Source organism: Anabrus simplex, chromosome 9 (genome assembly GCF_040414725.1).
Source record: "Anabrus simplex isolate iqAnaSimp1 chromosome 9, ASM4041472v1, whole genome shotgun sequence".
Lineage (NCBI taxonomy): Eukaryota > Metazoa > Arthropoda > Insecta > Orthoptera > Tettigoniidae > Anabrus > Anabrus simplex.
This window is the reverse complement of record NC_090273.1, coordinates 98626566-98645193: the sequence shown is the minus strand read 5'-3', so window position 1 is coordinate 98645193 and position 18628 is coordinate 98626566. Positions and strand designations below refer to the sequence as shown.

The following is an 18628-nucleotide window of genomic DNA, read 5'->3' as shown; positions in this document are numbered from 1 at the left end:
TACATGCCCTTCTATTTTTCACTAAAATTTGTATGACTGCCAATTATGCTTGCCATTGGGTTATCCTTAGCTGACTTCTTTACTAGATTCAATTTCCTAGTAAGTACCTTCAATTTCTCCTTACTTCCACAACCATTTCTAACTCTATTTCTTTCCAACCTGCACCTCCTTCTTAGTCTCTTTACTTCTATGTTATAACACAGCAGGTCTTTATCATTCCTTACCACATTCAAAGGTACATACCCCTTTTCAGATTCCTCAACAATTGCTTTAAACCTATCCCAGAGTCTGTTTACATTTTTATTTGCAGTTTTCCACTGATCATAATTACTTTTCTAAAACTCCCTCGTGCTTGTCTTATCAGCCATATAGTACTGCCTAATAGTTGTACTTTTACGACCTTCCTTTCTATCACAGTTATTTTTAACAATGACAAAAATAGCTTTGTGATCACTAATACCATCCATTTCTTCAGTTTCTCTATAGAGTTTGTTTTGTTTTACCAGCACCATGTCTAGAATATTCTACCCTCTAATTATACTTGTTAAGGCTTATAAGAGGGTCACGAAGTTCCATCTAATCTATACTATACAAGTTTCTTCAATTTATTTACATTGATTAGTATGTACATGTTTCGTCCTAGAATACAGGACATCATCGGCTAAAACTTAAATAAGAAATAAAACTAAAAACAAAAGGTATCAAAGAGCAAAACATTAAGCTGAAACTATGTTGAGGCTAAAATGACAAGTTTATGTCATCCATTAATGCTGACAAATCAACTGACATGAAGCTGTTCTGATAATTTAAGAGTGGTATTAAAAGAAAGAAAAAAGTTTTATTTTTTCCTCATGGATTTTTATAGCTCTATTTGTATTCTTCTTTTGCTTCTTGATATAGTTATTATTCACTTTTCCTATCATGCCTGAAATATTTTTAAATTGTTCATGTTTCTGTCTCTCTCTTTCCATAAATGCTGACAAATCATAGCCTAAATGAGAATATTGTTTTAAGATGTAATGACAACTACTGTCTTATCACTTTACAACAAAAGTATCACTGAGTCATTCTGTATTATTTTAGATAAAATCAGTCCATGTACATCCATCATATAACAGCTCATCCCACTACAATGACATTGCAGTCCTGAAACTCAGAACTCCAGCATATATTTCAATATTTGTAAAGCCTATCTGTGTTTGGGGAAGAAATGATGAAGATCTCCAGGACATTATAGGAAAAACAGGTTTTGTAAGTAAAATTCAAATCAATCTTTAAATTTATATCTACGTTTATGCTTATCAGTGATAGTTAAGGCTTGTTACTTAATGTTTAACTGTGATTAATGTAACTAAATACCTGCAAACTACTGCAGTTATCTCACCATATAGGTTCAATTATTGCAACTGTATGTAGCCTACAGTATATGCTTACATACTATACCATTTAGGGTTCATGATCTTGTTGTTTATATGCCTTAAAGTGGATCATTGATCATATTGTTCATTTTTACTATGGACTAGCTACTGTCCATGGTTTTTCTCATGTATATTCAGGAATTGTCCATAAAATAACGTCACATGCATCTTTATGTTACTGTATTGATCTATTCACATTATGGTGATAATAAGTTATGTTTGGTATACAGCCTGAAGGTTGGTTTGATCCTCCCCAGCTCCACCAACAGCTGATAGATAGCCTAGGTGTCACTGAAGCGGCATACTAGGGAAATGAGGATTGAGGTAGTTTCCAGTTGCTTTCCTCACCAGATCAGTAGTTGCTATAACCGTACATATCAATATGCCAAGCCCACTGGAATGTATGCACCAACTGACCATACGAGTGACATTTTCACACCATTTATAACATGCACTGGCTGCATAAGGAATGGCATAAACTAGCATCGCTCATACCTTGTTCACTTTCATATTGTCAAAGCCAAGAATGAGACTGAGACAGGTCAATGAAAGTAACAAATTTATTCTAGCCCATACCAGAAGACATAATGCACCATAAACACTACATCTTGTCAGCAGGGGCATGATAATAAATTACTCTACTTGAATTCAAAGTCCCTCTTCTAAAGACCAAGCATTTTGGGCAGCAGCTCATCTGGTTCACTGCCTGTTAAGTCGAGATCTCCTTTTTAACTTCCCTACATTTTGTCACACAATTCTATCATTATTTGCTGGCAGCCCTGCTGCTAGACAGCATCTATGACAATGATGAAAGAGTTAATAAAATATCCTGATGTAGACAAAAAGTTAACGAGGAAAGAGGTGTAAGGAAACAGAAGAGGTCAGCAAGAGTGTTGCATTCGCAGCAGGAAGAGTGTGAGATGCCTAGAGAAGTTATGCAACCAAGTCTTGCTAGGAACTTTTTACATGTTTGTTTGATATGATCATTAAAGTTCGATGTAGGTACTTGTAATGTGCTGCTTACTGACAGAGAATAATCTACAGAGTTACATTTTCCCTAATAAAAGCAATTAAAATAACAACTATACAGTCTGTCACACAGACACATCTCCACCGGCTTACTTGCTCATTTTGGCTAATTTATTTACCAAATGTTTTGAGGCCGAAATCTCAAAAACTGTTGTTCCAATAATTTCCATTAAAAGTCCTTCATCTTCATTAAATTTACTCACCTACGGGGTACGTTATATTTTTTCGCAAAAATCATGCAGACATTTTACTGTCTTGTAAATAATAAAAACAAAAACTAGAGCAGAAGCTTGAAGAATTCAAAGAAAAAGTAAAAGCACAGATAGAAAATTGAAAGGAACAAAGAAGCAGAACCTGATTATATTCCTACAGTTAAACCAGGGCAGGAAAGTGATTCAATCATAAAAAATTCATGTGACGTACTCATCATGGGTGACTCGATGATATGCTGGAGTGGTGATATTTCAAGGAGGACTGGTGAAAAGGTACAGTGTTTTCCGGAAATAAAAAATAAAACAGGTGTCTCAGCAGGTTGAAAGAGTGGAAGATAGTGACGATGTGCAAGTGTTAGTGCTTCATCTAGGGACCAATGATTTTAGAAGGAAGCCGTCAGTAGACTATTTAATGGGAGAGGTGTATGAACTGGTGAGTGGAGCTAAGAAAAAGTTTAAGAATGCAAAGATCATACTCAGTGGCGCAGTGTGAAGGAAGGACGTAATTCTACGGCTGGTGAAGGCTTTGAACGACCAGGTGGACTGGGTGTGTCACCAGTTGGATTTAGCGTCACGCGGGACGAACTATACCTGAACAAACAAGGCTCCTGCGAGTTAGGAAACCTACACAAGAGAGTCATTGAGTTGTGCTGGCAAGGATGAGGAAGACTGGAGTCAGAGAAGGGCTGCCAACTGGAGCTGACGACAGACAATGAGCAGCCACGGATTATAGACTATGGTGGTAAGACCCTAAAACTACTGCAGGTGAATAGTCAAAGCGTCCAAAATAAAATTATTGAATTTTTGAGTCTTACTGAATCATACCATGTAGATATTGTCATTTGTACAGAGTCATGGCTGAATGGGAATGTAAATAGTAGCAAAGTAAATCAGGATGATTTCATTATATGTATAAGGGACCCTCCCCTGCAAGCCATGTGACCTTGCTGCAGTGGGGAGGCTTGCGAGTCCCAATGAAGCAGATAGCTGAGCTGCTGGTGCAACAATACTGGATGAGTATCTGTGAGGATAAATTAAAAGTATACCAGTATAGTAAAGCTGACCACTTTAAATTCCAAGAGTTTCTGTGGCAAATATTTCCCAGCTGGGCAGCAGAAGGCGGGCACATAAATGTAAAGTGGGATAATTTCGTTGATATTATTAATAGGGTTATTGAGCAGTTTGTGCTCCTTCGATTACTAAAATGGAACCCAGATCCTGAAAACCACAATAGTAAAATTAAGAGCCTTACAAGGAAAGTAAGGAAAGCGTATAACAAAGGCAATTTAGTTTGGAGCATATGAATAAGTTTCACAAGCTGTCCAAAGAACTCGCTTCTGAAAAGAAAGCTGTTAATGAAAAATTTATGAAAGTTACACTTTCTTCCTGGGAAAATGGATGGAAAATCTCTATGAGTATATTAGGGAAAGGAAAGGAGCCAGCCATGATGTGTCAATGATAATGTCCAGGGAGGTGATGTAATTACTGATGATCTGATAATGAATTAAATCATTGGTATGGGAACGTATTTAATAAGCAGAATAGCTTGGCAATGGACTTTATCAATAACACTGATTGTACTCTCTTCCAAATTAGCCATAGAAAAATTCAGGAAAGAATTTTAAAAAATAAGTCAACAGGGCCTGACAATATTTCTGGGGAGGTTCTGAAACTGCTAGGTAGAGCTATTCTACGCTACTTGGAAATGCTATTTACTGTCTTTCTAAACAATATGCAAATTTGATGATGAAGATGATGTTTGTTGTTTAAAGGGGCCTAACATCTAGGTCATCAGCCCTTAATGGTATGAAATGAGACAAGATGTAATGACAATTTAAAAGTCCAAAATCATCTACTGACCAGAATTCAAAACGTAATGACAAGGAATGAATGGGTGAATATGAATTTAAAACAATCAGTGGATCCAACCTGCAATGCCCCACATTCCAAGAAACTACCGTAAAAGTATAGTATTACTGATGAAGGGACTGCTTCTAAAGCACAATCCTGAATCGATGATGCTTGTAGCCTAGTCTAAAGGGGTCAAAAATCCAAGTCATCAACCTCTCATAATGGTACTTACCGCACCACTTACAGGCAACGCAAACTTATGATGTTCCTCACATAGGTGTACTAATCACAGGGACTCGTACTATCCCGTGGTGTTCCTCACAGTGTGGGTACTAATCTTAGGCAATGCTGTCCAACTGTGTCACTCATATAGTGGTACTAATCACAGCCAATGCCCAGACCCATGATGTTTCTCACATAATGGTACTAATTACAGGTAACACAAGCCCGTGGTATTCCGCATGTAGTGGTACTAATCATGGGTACTGTAAATCCCATCCTGATTCACACTCTGTTGCTACTAATCACAAACCTATTGTGTACCTAACATAGTGGTACTACTCGCAAGTAAAGGTGACCCATGGTGATCCTCACATGATGGTACTAATTACAAGCAGTCTCATGATTCTAATTTGATCATCCCTTGATCGCCCCTTTTAGTCGCCTATTACGACAGGCAGGGGATACCATAGGTGTATTCTTCGTCTGCGTCCCCCACCCACAGGGGATTGTGTGTTTGGTCCGTGAGAGCTATTTCATTTCCCTCAAGTCTGCTGGCAAGCCGGTTAGGACCCTCCTATCCACCACCTGGGACGTGCCACATGGGAGTATCACCTCTCCCCCTGCTACGGCAGTGTAGTAGGTTCGTGGATGAAAATTTCAGATGACTGGAAGAAAGCAACTGCAGTCCTGATTTTTGGAGGGGGCAACAGGCTGCCCATGGACAACTATAGACCCATTAACCTTATGTCCATTATATGCTAACAAATGGAACACCTCATTTCAGAATATCTAAGAGAACAATGAGAGAGAAGTTCGTGGATTCATGGCCATCAACATGGTTTTTGAAAAGGTTTCTCCTGTGAGAGACAGATGTTGTCACTCTTTTAAGATATTAGTGAGTCACTAGACAAAGGTGTGCAAGTTGATGCTATTTACGGCATTTATCAACGATCTGCCATACAAAATTCAAAGTGAATGCAGATTGTTTGGGGATGACTGCATAATATACAGAAAAATACAGAATGCAAGCGATGATAGGTTATTGCAAGTCGATATAAATATACTCCGTTAGTGGGCACTCGATAACAAAATGAAAATAAATTCTCGAAAATGCAGTCTCATAAGAATGGGAAAGAAACATAGGCAAGGGAACTTTCAATATTGTCTTGGATCACACATAGAGATCTAAAATGGGACACCCACATAGGAAGTGTAATTACCAAAGTGTACAAGTCCTTACAATTCGTGATGTGGATTCTAAAAGGCAGTAGTTCCCAGGTGAAGGCGCATGGCTATATATCACTCATTAGGCCAGTTCTGGAATATTGAGCAGCCATATGAGATCCATACCAAACAGGACTCATCAAGGAACTTGAGTCGGTACAGCAAAAGGCTGCAAGATTCGTGCTTAATGATTTCAATTCTAGAAGTAGTGTGACGAGTATGATAGAAAAACTTGGATGGGAGACACTGGGAACTAGAAGGAAATGAACACAGTTATGTGCTATATATATAATGCTTACATGAATAAGCCAGCTTGGGGAGGGTTGAACAGTCGACTAGAAAAGTCCTGTTACATAAGTAGGACAGATCATCTGCATAAAGTAATAGGTAGATCGGAGATAACTAACTATGGTAAATATTCATTCATAAATCAGGGGGATTGATAACTGGAATGCATTTTTTAAAATTTTTTTAATGCTATTTATTCGGGGCATCAACCTAAGAAGATCTTTTGGCCCTACTTTGCATCATATGTTGTGAACCTGAATGTATTTGGAAATGGCGGAAGTGTAAAGTGTTGAATGTGAGGAAAGGAACATTAAGGACGATACAAAGACCTAGTCCCCAGGCCAGGGATATTAGTAATTTACAATTAAAAACCCCTGTCCCGGCCGAGAACCGAACCCGGGGCCGCCGGGTGACAGGCGGACCCCCTACACCGCGGGGCCGGACACTGGAATGCATTACAGTACGTGCAACTTTTAGTGATATCAGGGCTCCCTAGTGCTGAATTGGTAGACCTCGGTTATCTTCAAGATTTGTATTGGCAACTTTGACACTCAAACTATGAATCGAGTATGCATCGCCGTGAGACATCTGGTGTACACACTGCGTACTATTAATGTTGTTTTTTACACAGCAAGGCCAAGGTGATATTTCTGAGAATTCATGCTAGGAACAAGATTCGCATCGAGAAATGTTATATAATATGTGTGTAACACAGTTGTTAGCTTAATATAATAAAGGTTTAGAAAATTCATATTGATCGATCAATCATACTATCATACTGTTGATTCAATTCAATTCAGATTTCATTTCCATTCAGTTGACAGTATTACCGGTACCGGAAGAGCTCCCTCCTTACTCTTCACCCCGTAAAACGAGGTATCACTAAATGTTGCGCGTAGTGTATCTGCACCTGTCCTACAGCCCTTTCCCTAAAATGTAAGATGCTTCAAGAACAGACTCCAGCATTCTGTAAATTGTGTGTAAATTTCAGTGCGATGGTGTCATATTTTAATGCACTGTAAATTGTAGTATTAAGGTACCTGTATTATTTAAGGTATGTGTGAATTTGTATATGAACGTGCTGTATTTACAATGCTATGATAACAGTAATTGGGCTGCTCAATCTAATGTTAGTCATAGCATAAAATTTTTAAATACTTAATTACCGGGCAAGTTGGCCGTGTTGTTAGGAGTGCGCAGTTGTGAGCTCGCATCCGGGAGATAGTGGGTTTGAACCCCACTGTCAGCAGCCCTGAAGATGGTTTTCTGTGGTTTTTCATTTTCACACCAGGCAAATGCTGGTGCTGTACCTTAATTAAGGCCACGGCTGCTTCCTTCCCATTCCTAGGCCTCTCCTGTCCCATCATCGCCATAAGACCTATCTGTGTCAGTGCGACATAAAGCAAATAGCAAAATAGAAATACTTCAGGTACGTGTGAATTTGTATATGATGGTGTTGTAATGTTAACCCTTAATTATGGATATGGAAAAATAAACACGTGCCCCACCTTGCTTATCATTATTATTATTAGCGTATGGCAAGGAAATTATATACATAATATACAATATATACACAATAACAAAAACATTGATTCACTTCAGGCATTAGTATTATATCTGAATGTCCAACTTTTCAACTGTACTGCTTCCGCTGTTGGAGATAGGAAGTCTTATCACCCTCCCAGTATATTTGCTTGCAGTACCTTTCTATATTAAGAAGACCACTCCACTGTACTTACCTTATCTGTCATAAGTAACCGTGCAGCCGCGATAAGAAGCTGATGAGTTTCATAGCAGCCTGAGTGACTGCACATCCATGGTTTGAAGCAGTCTTCCGTTGATAGTGCTGTGTGCAACAATGAGTCAATGTGCAAGTACGTTGGCGAGTGTCCGAACATATGATGTAAATTACGAAGGAACAATTACCAAGTGGTTTGAAGAGGACATGAGTGATGTGGACGCTGGTGACATGAAATAGAGAGTGATCACAATACCGATACTGAGACAGAAGGAGAGGTAGAAGAAGATGAAAGGTCCGCGCTACTGTCTGATGATTCACATTTTAAGTGTTTTTATGGTAGAAATAGATACAAATGGTCATCTGCGTAACCTCCACAGAATGTGAGTACCCCTCGTCACAATATCATGATTCACCTTCCCGGTTTGCCACCTTCAGCTTGAGTTGGAAACAGTGTGGATCCTGTTATAGCATGAACACTAATATTTAGTGAAGAAATGGTGAACGTACTAGTGCGATGGACAAATATGAAACTCAGTGCAATGAGAAGTAATTACCAAAAGTCTACCCGACCAGAATTACAAAATGTTGACGCGGTTGAAATGAAAGCTTTCCTAGGCCTTCTTATTTATTCAGCGGTTTTCAAATCTAACAAAGAGGACATCATTTCAGTCTTCGCAGCTGACAGTACGGGCCGTGAAATATTTTTTGTTGTGATGTTAGGTATGAGGTTTTCCATTCTTCTGTGCAGCCTGTGTTTTGACAACCCTGAAGACAGAATGCAGCGGAGAGAGACAGATCCTATTGCACCCATATCTAAGCTTCTAGATATGTTGATTCAGAACTCTCAAAGGTGTTACTCCATTGGCACAAATGCAACCATAGACAAGATGCTAACTGGTTTCAGAGGTTGGCGTAAGTTCAGAATGTATATTCTGAACAAGCCTGAGAAAAATACAGAATGATATTGATGTGCCTAACTGATGCGAAAAATAGTTATTTGTACAATGCATATATTTATTCAGGGAAGGACACTGGTGGAAAAGGTCTTTCAAGGGAAGATAGGACATTTTCAAAGGCAACTCAGGCAGTTCTTCATTTATCGGAACCAATACAGGGCACAAATAGGAATATAACAGCTGACAATTGGTTCACCTCAGTAGAGCTTGTTCAGGAGCTGAGGAAAACGGGGCTCACTTATTTTGGTACAGTAAGGAAGGACAAGAAAGAAATTCCAACTAACTTCTTGCCTTCCAAGCAGAGAAAGGTTGGTTCCTCTGTGTATAGCTTTATGAAAGACATAACTCTTCTCTTACATGTTCTGAAAAGAAACAAATCTGTTTTGTTAGTATCCTCTATGCATCATGGGAAAGCAACTGATGCGGACACGGGGAAGGAAGAAATGATTCAGTTTTATAATTCTACAAAGTCTGGAGTAGATACTTTGGATCAGATGTCAGCTAACTACTGCACAGTAGGTGGCCGATGGCAGCCTTCTTCTGTATTGTCGATATTGCAGCTGTGAATGCGAATATCTTGCATCAGTCCTATCGCGAGAGCCCCCACATGACCAGGCAACATTTTCTGAAAGAACCTGCTGCTCAACTCACTAGGCCACACATGATAAGAAGATTATCAAATCCCAGGATCCACAAGAGATATTCGAGGCGCTATCTGTAGAATTTTGAGCATCCTTGAGGAGAGTATCAACATTGCCGAGGAGAAGCTTGAAAAACGGATAACTTGTCATCTTTGCCCACCAGCAAAGAAGAGGAAAACATATTACAAGTGATACAGATGTGAAAAACCAGTATGCTTGGCGTGTACAAGAAAGATCTGCTTCAAATGTGTTGAGTGAGAGTAACATTGAGGGCCAAGTTCAGTGCTTGCAATTTCCACCCCAACAAGAGATCAGTCTCATGTGTGGTTAATTTTCAGTGCAGTGGTTATCTTTAATATCCAAGTTAGGGTCCATTTTTGTTGATAGTGTAAAGGATATGTGTGTTTAAATGGAACAGTGCATTCTGAGTAACGAAAATTGCTGCGACTGTAATCTGAAGGTATGAGGGTTCTATAAATTAACAAATGGAAAATGTTATAGTTTTGGGTTGAATAAAGTGTAATTATTCAAATGAAAACAGCTAGCAATTTCTCTCATTAACAGTCCCTTCCGTAGTCACATTAATTTTGATACTGTCTCTGTGACCTCACGTCCATGTTGATGTCACTGAAAATGTACTGTCATAGTTAAGGGTGAACTCAACTTATAGTATAGTAAGCCATAGTGTTAAGCACTGGAAATACTTAACTTGTGTGTGAATTTGTATATGATGATACTGGATTTAGAATGTTAAACTGGTAGTATTTCTTGAAATATTTTATTTCCATGCAATTGCTTGTTGTACTTGTGTTGTAGTTGTTTCTTGTTCTTGTTGTTTATGTTGTTGTTGTTAGGCAATTATGTTTTTACTTTACTTTATTATCACACTACTATTTTTCCCCAATTGCAATAAATTTGTTAATAATAAAAAACTGCTAATTGTGAATTGTTTGTTGGAGATAGACATATACATACTTTTGATTATGTATTTTTAGATATAAAAATGAATTTCCATATCTTTTTTTTTTACAATCACTAGGGAATGTCAGAACTTTAAGGGTTCAAGCACTATTTTGCCGACCTGCTCTACGTTTTCTTTCACTGTATGCATCTTGTTTGAGTTATATTTACAGTTTATCACCGAGTATTTAAATTAAGAAAGCACTTAAATGTACAGCAAGTTTCATTGAATATCTCCAGCTATTTCTGAGTTACAGTGGAACAAAAATACAGACAAACATTGCTCTCGCTTACAGTAGTTTTATATGTATAGATTGCTATGCCTTTTATCACTCCATCTGCAAGTTCTTGGGAATAAATTAAACACCTCAACAATCTTCTATTTGCAGTCATAGTAAAGAGAAGTTTCTTTTTTACTTAATGTTCTGGTCTAGTTATTGTTCTCTTTTGCTGACCCTCTACTATTGGCTGCCCTGAAGGTGGTTTTCCATTGTTTCCCCATTTTCACACCAGGCAAATGCTGGGGTTGTACATTAATTGAGGCCATGGCTTGTTCCTTCCTACTCATAGCCCTTTCCTATCACATTGTCACCACAAGGCCTATCTGTGTCAATGCAACGTAAATCAAATTGTAAAAAAATGTAAAAAAAAAGATTTGAAATCTGTTTTTCCCAGCTCGAATAGGATATCCAACTAGTTTCTTCTCATACAGTAAAGTTTGCTTAACTGAGCAATGTTAGGTTATGATAGTACGAGGGAAAATCAAAAAGTGTAATTTACACTTCCAAGTTATGGCCATTTATGAAACCACCTACACATAGACTACATGGCTATGGCAACATACAACGTAAGTTCACTTTTCTACATAGTCCCCAAGAAGCGGTAAACATTTATCGGAATGGTCAACAACTTTTTGATTCTGGATGCATAGTAATCACCTCCAGCGCTATGTAACCACCTGGAGACAGCTGCTTTCACCTCCTCATCGTTTCAGAATTGTCGTCCACAGAGATCCTTTTTCAGATTGCTCAACACATGATAATAGCATGGCGCTAAGTCTGGACTGTACGGAGGCTGTTGCCATACCTCCCACTTGAATCACTGCAACAGTTCAGACGTTCGGCGGGCCGTGTGAAGTGTTGTGTTATCATGCAACAAAATCACACCAGCGCTCAATTTTCTCTGCTGCTTTTCTTAATTTGCCTTACACAGCCAGTTCACCGTTTGACAATATGAAGTCGAATTGATTGTCGTGTTTTTAGGCATAAATTTCACGTTCACCACACCCTCCATGTCAAAGAAAACTGTCACCATTATCTTTCCTGCTGAAGGTTGGACCTTGGCCTTCTTTTGTGGTGGTGATGTGGTGTGCGCCCATTCCATCGATGTTCTCTTTGTTTCAGGGGTGAAGTGGTGGACCTATGTTTCATCCTCTGTGATGATTTACCGCAGAAACTCATTGTCCTCCACAGAATATAATGCCAGTAACGATTGGAAACATCGTCCCTTGTGAACATCGGTGAGCAGACATGGGACCCATCTTTGACACAGTTTACGAAATCCAAGGTAGTGGTGAACAATGGAGAACACACTGCCATACAAAACGTTCAGCATGCTGGCAATTTCTTGCAGTCTTATGCGCCGATTCTCTCTAATGATCTCATCCACACGGTCAACATTTGCAATGGTACTGGATGTTGCGAGCCTGCCTTCGCAATATTCGTCTGTGAGATCCGTGTGTCCAGCATCAAATTGCTTACACCACTTTACAATACCTGGGTGAGAAATTGTATGCTCACCATATACAGCAGCGCCTTCATGATGACTGTCTGTGCAATTGAGCCGTTTAACCCATAGAAATCTGATTGTTGCACGCACCTCCAATTTAGAGTGAACATCCAGTTGATGTGCCATTGAGCCTAGCCTGATCTGCACACATAACACGACGGGATACCACACCAGCCTTCCTATCGGACATGTCAGCAGTTACTGTAGCTTGCTCTGCACTAGCCACGGTCATGACACACAGCGTACTTTCACGGTGAGCTAGTGTAACTTACTTTTTTATTCGCCCTCGCATATAGAAAGATAGTGGTGTGTGGCTGAAGAGGCCCTGGTGTAGCTTCTTCGAATTAATGCATTTATGAGGGTGAGATTCCTACTAAGGATGAAATAAAATTTTGAAGTTTATTTACATATTTTTTAAATCACAGAACTAGTTTTGATCTGAGATAGATCATCTTCAGCTGGTAAATGACAATTCTAATAACTAAAATAGCATACACTATGGTTAAAATATTACTCTTCTCATTTTAAAAATTTACACATTGGTTTTTTGTTACAAATCAAAGTAATGGGAAAATGGATATGTTAAAGCTATTTGCATCATTCAAACAATTGTGAAATACACTAATGCTTAATTCTAATTGTAAAACAGTATCTTATTACTAATAACTAAAATAAGATTAACTATAATTAATATGTCATTCTTCTTGAAATGGTAGCCACTTAATGTCTCTAGGCTAAAGAACACAAAATGGAGTAATGTATGTTTCCTTGCAAACTTTGGTATCATTCCATCCCCATGTCAAAGAAAAAGTCAGTGATTTCCTAAAGATTTGCATTCTATGAAGTAAATTGTAATTGTACTTGTAATTTTACTGATTACTTTTAGAAAATGTAATTGTAATTGAGTAAATTAATCCTCAAGTTACTGTAATTAAGCCCAGTTAATTTTATTTTGTACTTTTCCCATCACTGATTCTATTTGCACTATTATTTAGAATTCTGCTTTTGTTTTATGAATATTAATTATTGTCTATCATTTAATAGTGTTTCCATTTAATTCATACTATACAAATACTGGCCTTAAAGTCTGACAATTTCTCATCTAAGAATATTTTCTTTCACAGGTTGTTGGCTGGGGTGAGAATGAATATGGGGAATTAGAAGATTCACTGAAACTGGGTCGGATTGAAGTTGTAACAGTTAGAGACTGTATTTCCAGTTATAAGCCATTTGCCTTGACCACCACAGACAGAACCTTTTGTGCTGGGTTTAGGAATGGTAAGTACATCATTGGATATTACCAGAGCCATAATTTTTTTTCATTCATGATAAACATGACAAGAAATATTTTGAAGATATTTTGAGATGTATTAATGAATCATATAATTCTGGCTAAGAAAATAGTAAAGTCAAATATAAACGACCCTTTTTTATTTCGGCACCTGTTTGGTGCACATATCATTCGAGGCTGTTAGAGCATGCTGGGAGGGGTCTCTGGGAGTGACATCATAGCTCGGGATGTGTTGTCTATGCTGTATTCAGTCGCTCTCACGATGTACACCTGAATGTTTCACTAGGCATCATCATCAAATTTCTTGTCCAGGAAAATGTTAAAGCTGCTGAAATTCGTCACTGGTTACATGCACAGTTTGGGGACAGTCAGTTCACGATGGGTATGTTGACCCAGAACTTTTATTTTATAGTGATGAAGCATGGCTACACCTAAGTGGCTATATAAATAGTCAAAACAATCATTACTGGTGTGCAGAAAATTCTCACCAGCTGCATGTCCATCCACTTCATGATGTAAAGATAGGAGTTTGGTGCGCAATAAGAACTCGTAGAATTATAGGGCCTACATTTTTCTGTGAAACAATAAATGCTTATCGATATATAGACCTCATTCTCAGATCATTCTTTCAAGAGCTGATGGAAGAAGAAGAAAAGAGTAATGATTACTTTATTCAATATAATGTGACAGAACGCACTGCTGATCGGTCTATGGAGGTAATACAGGAAGTTTTCAAAGATTGTGTGCTTAATTGTCCCCCTAGATCTCCTGATTTAAATCTCTGTGATTATTACCTGTGGGGGAAACTGAAGGGAAAAGTGTATATGAACAGCCCTCACACAAGAGAACATTTCACAAGGGCTGATATTTGCCATGTGTCTGCAATGTCAAAAACATATCAGATGTAAGGCTTTTCAGGCGTTTGCTCTATTAACCAGCATTTTGTCTTAGGTCTGACACTAGACTCATCAGAGTGGGATGTATCAGACCCTACCTGCTGATGCTGGGATGTATGCAGGTGAACATAAGCATAAAGTAGGTTATTTCAATTCTTTCCCTTTAAGAGGGAACAAAGGAGCTCTTCGGCCATAGATAATAGAAAATTTATGACGAAAAATAAGACATAGAAGGTATGTGTCGTACATACCCGAGAGGGAAGCCGTTTAGTGAATGAAGCGCAGAGGCACCACGAGAATAAGCCGGGACCCAGGGAGATCCCGCAAAGCACCCCGCACAAGCAAACCCCTACAAGTACCAGAAGGAGAGGGAACGGGACGTTTATTTGTATTCACGTAACTCGGGCACGCATTTCGAAAAAGTGCTACATAGAATTACATGAACGTATTACATGTATTGAGATGGTATAATGTGTGGGTGTGGGAGGAAGTTGGAGTAAGGAGTAGGGTAGTGTTGTAAGAGAATGTAGTATAGGGCGGTGGTCATATTGGTGACGGAAGTGGCAAATAGACGAAGAAGGTCCAAGATCTGGTGAGGGGGTAAGAGGAAATTTGGTTGTGGAGCGGGTAGGTTGACAGTGTGCGGCGGTAGGGTGGGTGGCAGGGCGGATGAAGAGCTAAGAGAAGGGTTACGAGGAAGGGGGGGTACGAGGTGAGGAACGAGAAGACTCCACACGATATGTTCGCCTGCGGAAATGGGCGCCGGTAGCGATGAGATGGTCGACATCAGCAGCCGATGTAAGTTGGAGGTGAATCATGAAAGCCGGGCCGTCGTTGTTAAAGATGCGAAACGCCCGACGAGCTGGAACGCCTGCCGGTTGCAGTTCGTGAAGTGGATCCCGTTCGGTGATAGTGGGGTCAATCCCGGAGATGACGCAGCTCGGAGGTTGAAACAGTGGACGAGCTGGAGTGGAGGCGTCTTCATTGCCATGGGAGAGTGGCGGAGCTGTGGCAGTGGTATCCACGAGGTTGGCAGGGGGCAGCTGGGGACTGGTTAGAGTCGTAGATAGGTAGGTGGCAGGTGTAGACATGATAGGAGAGGGATGACTATACGTAATAGTGGAGGTAGAAGAAGACGGGGAAAGATGGACAGAAGTGGTGATGGTGGTGGTAGTATTAGTAATAGTAGGCGAGAAATGATGGACGGAAGTAGTGTTGGTAGTAGTAAACATAGCGATGCAGGGGGACGTGACTGTGATAGGGAAGTCAGGATCGGATGCCAGTTGTTTTAAAATATGGTCAGGAGTAGGGACCGCTTTATAGATGTCTCCAAAGAGGAATGCACCGTCTTCGATGCATGTTGCCGGTGGCTCCGAATATCGAAAGAAGACCACAATATCTGGGGAGGGTTGACCAGATAAACCATCTTGGAGGCGGAGAACCACTTGAACTGTGACTCTTCGTTGGTGAAATTCATGGCGAATGTCTGATGGGGAATAAGTGGTGTCCACATTCTTGATGAGGCAGGAGAAAGACGGCATGATGAGGGGAGGCGACAGCCAACTAGGCGTCTGCCCATGAAATTATTCTTGGGCTGATTGAGCTGCAGCAGAGAAGAGCGCCACCCAGCCGAAAAAAATGTGTGGACATGTGACGTGCAAAGGATGTGCAGGTGAACTTATCAGAAGCCCTTATAAGAGGCACAGTCTGATAACTGCATACGGGAGATAAATCGCCACAATGGAATTATTGCCCGCCTAGCAATTATGAATGGAAAATTCTAAATTCCCATGGAGGGAATTAGATATTTTTCACCAATAAAGCATGTCAAAAATGTCAAAAACATATCAGATGTAAGGCTCTTCAGGCGTTTCCTCTATTAAGTAGCGTTTCGTCATAGGTCTGACACTAGACTCATCAGAGTGGGATGTGTCAGACCCTACCCGCTGACGCTGGGATGTATGCAGGTAAACTTATCAGAAGCCCTTATAAGAGGCACAGTCTGATAACTGCATACGGGAGATAAATCTCCACAATGGAATTATTGCCCGCCTAGCAATTCCGAATGGAAAATTAGATTCCCTACATGGGAATTTAGAATTTTCCATGTGTCTGTAAACCTGTTTGAGAGGTGTCAGGCATGTTTGACAGCTGAGGGACAACATTTTGAACATCAAATGTAATGCCAAGTAGGTTTTAAACTAATAGTTTCACTAGAAATGGATTTCTATAACTGTGAATTGACGTAAGTAGTGGAGAGGAAAAGCGCACATTATACCGGCTAGCGACAGAGTGTCATTGCACCAGCCGTGCCGTGCTCTGAGTGGTGCTGTGGAGCGAGCCAAAAAAAGAGACCCTGTATAAATTGATGAACTAGTATATTGGCTCCACCTAGTCAATACATATAAGTTTATTTACAATTCAAAGTTGTAAAAGCATTAAAATAACAGGACATGTTTTGGCTGCATTAGGCCATCTTCACTCGTCTAGAATTAACTTAAAATTAATATACTAAAAGTTACAAAACATTAATAAAATTCACACAGTGTCAACTTACCCAGCGTACAGGCATGTTATGTCGTAAACACAACACTATTATTTCATATTGCACAACATGACCGGGCGGCAGTTGATTTCTGCTCAATAGTCTGGCTGGCATTAAATCAATTTGATCTACATTTCTGAATTTGTAATATTTTAGAAGTTTTATATTAAGTGGAACAACAATTTTACTGAATCAACTGTCATTATTTTTGCATGAAACTAATTTTAAGGATAGAAGAAACTTTCAATTACTTAATTACATCATCTTCATTTTACATAGAAGTGTTCTAACTTCAACACATTACATCTAGCAACTTCTTCATCTGATGATGACTCAACATGCACTTATTTTAATTTATAAATACCATATATCATATGAGTGTGAATTTTATTCATGTTTTGTAACTTATAGTATATTCATTTTACGTTAATTCTAGACAGATGAGAACAGCTTAATGCAGTCGAAACATATCCTGTTATTTTAATAAGAAGCTTTTACAACTTTGAATTGTAAATAAACTTCTAGATATTGACTAGGTGGACTTAAAAGGTATCTAGAGCATCACAATTCATCTCAGCGACATACTGTATAGACAATGGATTTGACATTAATATTGGTTATTTTCCATTATTTTTACATATTATCCCCTTCTATTCATCACCCCTAGCGGGAGTAGGAATTTCTCATCTCCATAGTATTTTTTCTTTTTTCCAGATAGTAAGTCTAATGTGTACCAGGTTCGGTTGAAAGCTATGCTGGAACGTATATCAATAATCTTGATCATTTTGGGTGTTTACTGTCTCATCACTTCTCACTCCCCATGCCGATGGGATTGTACTTGGACGTAGATGACATCCGGAATGCCAGTGTTCATCCCAATGACTCCAAAAGATATAGGTTTGAAAATAATATTGGATGTTTTTGATTATGCCGGCCCCGTGGTGTAGGGGTAGCGTGCCTGCCTCTCACCCGGAGGCCCCGGGTTTGATTCCCAGCCAGGTCAGGGATTTTTACCTGGACCTGAGGGCTGGTTCGAGGTCCACTCAGCCTACGTGATTAGAATTGAGGAGCTATCTGACGGTGAGATAGCGGCCCCGGTCTAGAAAGCCAAGAATTACGACCGAGAGGATTCGCCGTGCTGACCACACAACACCTCGTAATCTGCAGGCCTTCGGGCTGAGCAGCGGTCGCTTGGTAGGCCAAGGCCCTTCAAGGGCTGTAGTGCCATGGGGTTTGGTTTGGTTTGGTTTTTGATTATTCGTACATGTCATCCCCTTCCAATCCCCACACACATCCATAGTAAATTTTTCTAGATAGTAAGTCAAATGTGTGCCTATTGAGGTTGAGAGATATGCTAGAAAACACACACATACATCCATAATCTCAGCTATTCTGAACATGTTTTTTCTTCTCAACCCCCATGCCTATGGGAACTGAACTTTGACTTAAACAGTAACTGGAGTGTCTCCCTATGGGAATCAACATCTTTATCAACTATGGATTTGAGACTAATATAGGCCGTTTTCAATTATTTTACATTGAACTCCCACACCTAGGGGTGCTAGG

The 18628-nt window shown here is 39.5% G+C and overlaps 1 protein-coding gene across 2 annotated transcripts in view; it reads left to right on the top strand.

Annotated features, from left to right (window-relative positions):
• LOC136881247 (venom protease) overlaps positions 1–18628 on the top strand; it is an 84104-nt gene that overhangs the window by 51290 nt on the left and 14186 nt on the right. Inside the window, exons 7-8 of one of the 2 annotated variants that reach the window (XM_067154002.2) lie at positions 1084–1251; positions 13455–13608. In XM_067154002.2, coding sequence (XP_067010103.1) covers positions 1084–1251; positions 13455–13608 — 322 coding nt within the window. Of the gene's footprint in view, positions 1–1083; positions 1252–11945; positions 12262–13454; positions 13609–18628 lie in introns of those variants that run through there. The other variant, XM_067154003.1, reaches the window with a different exon arrangement.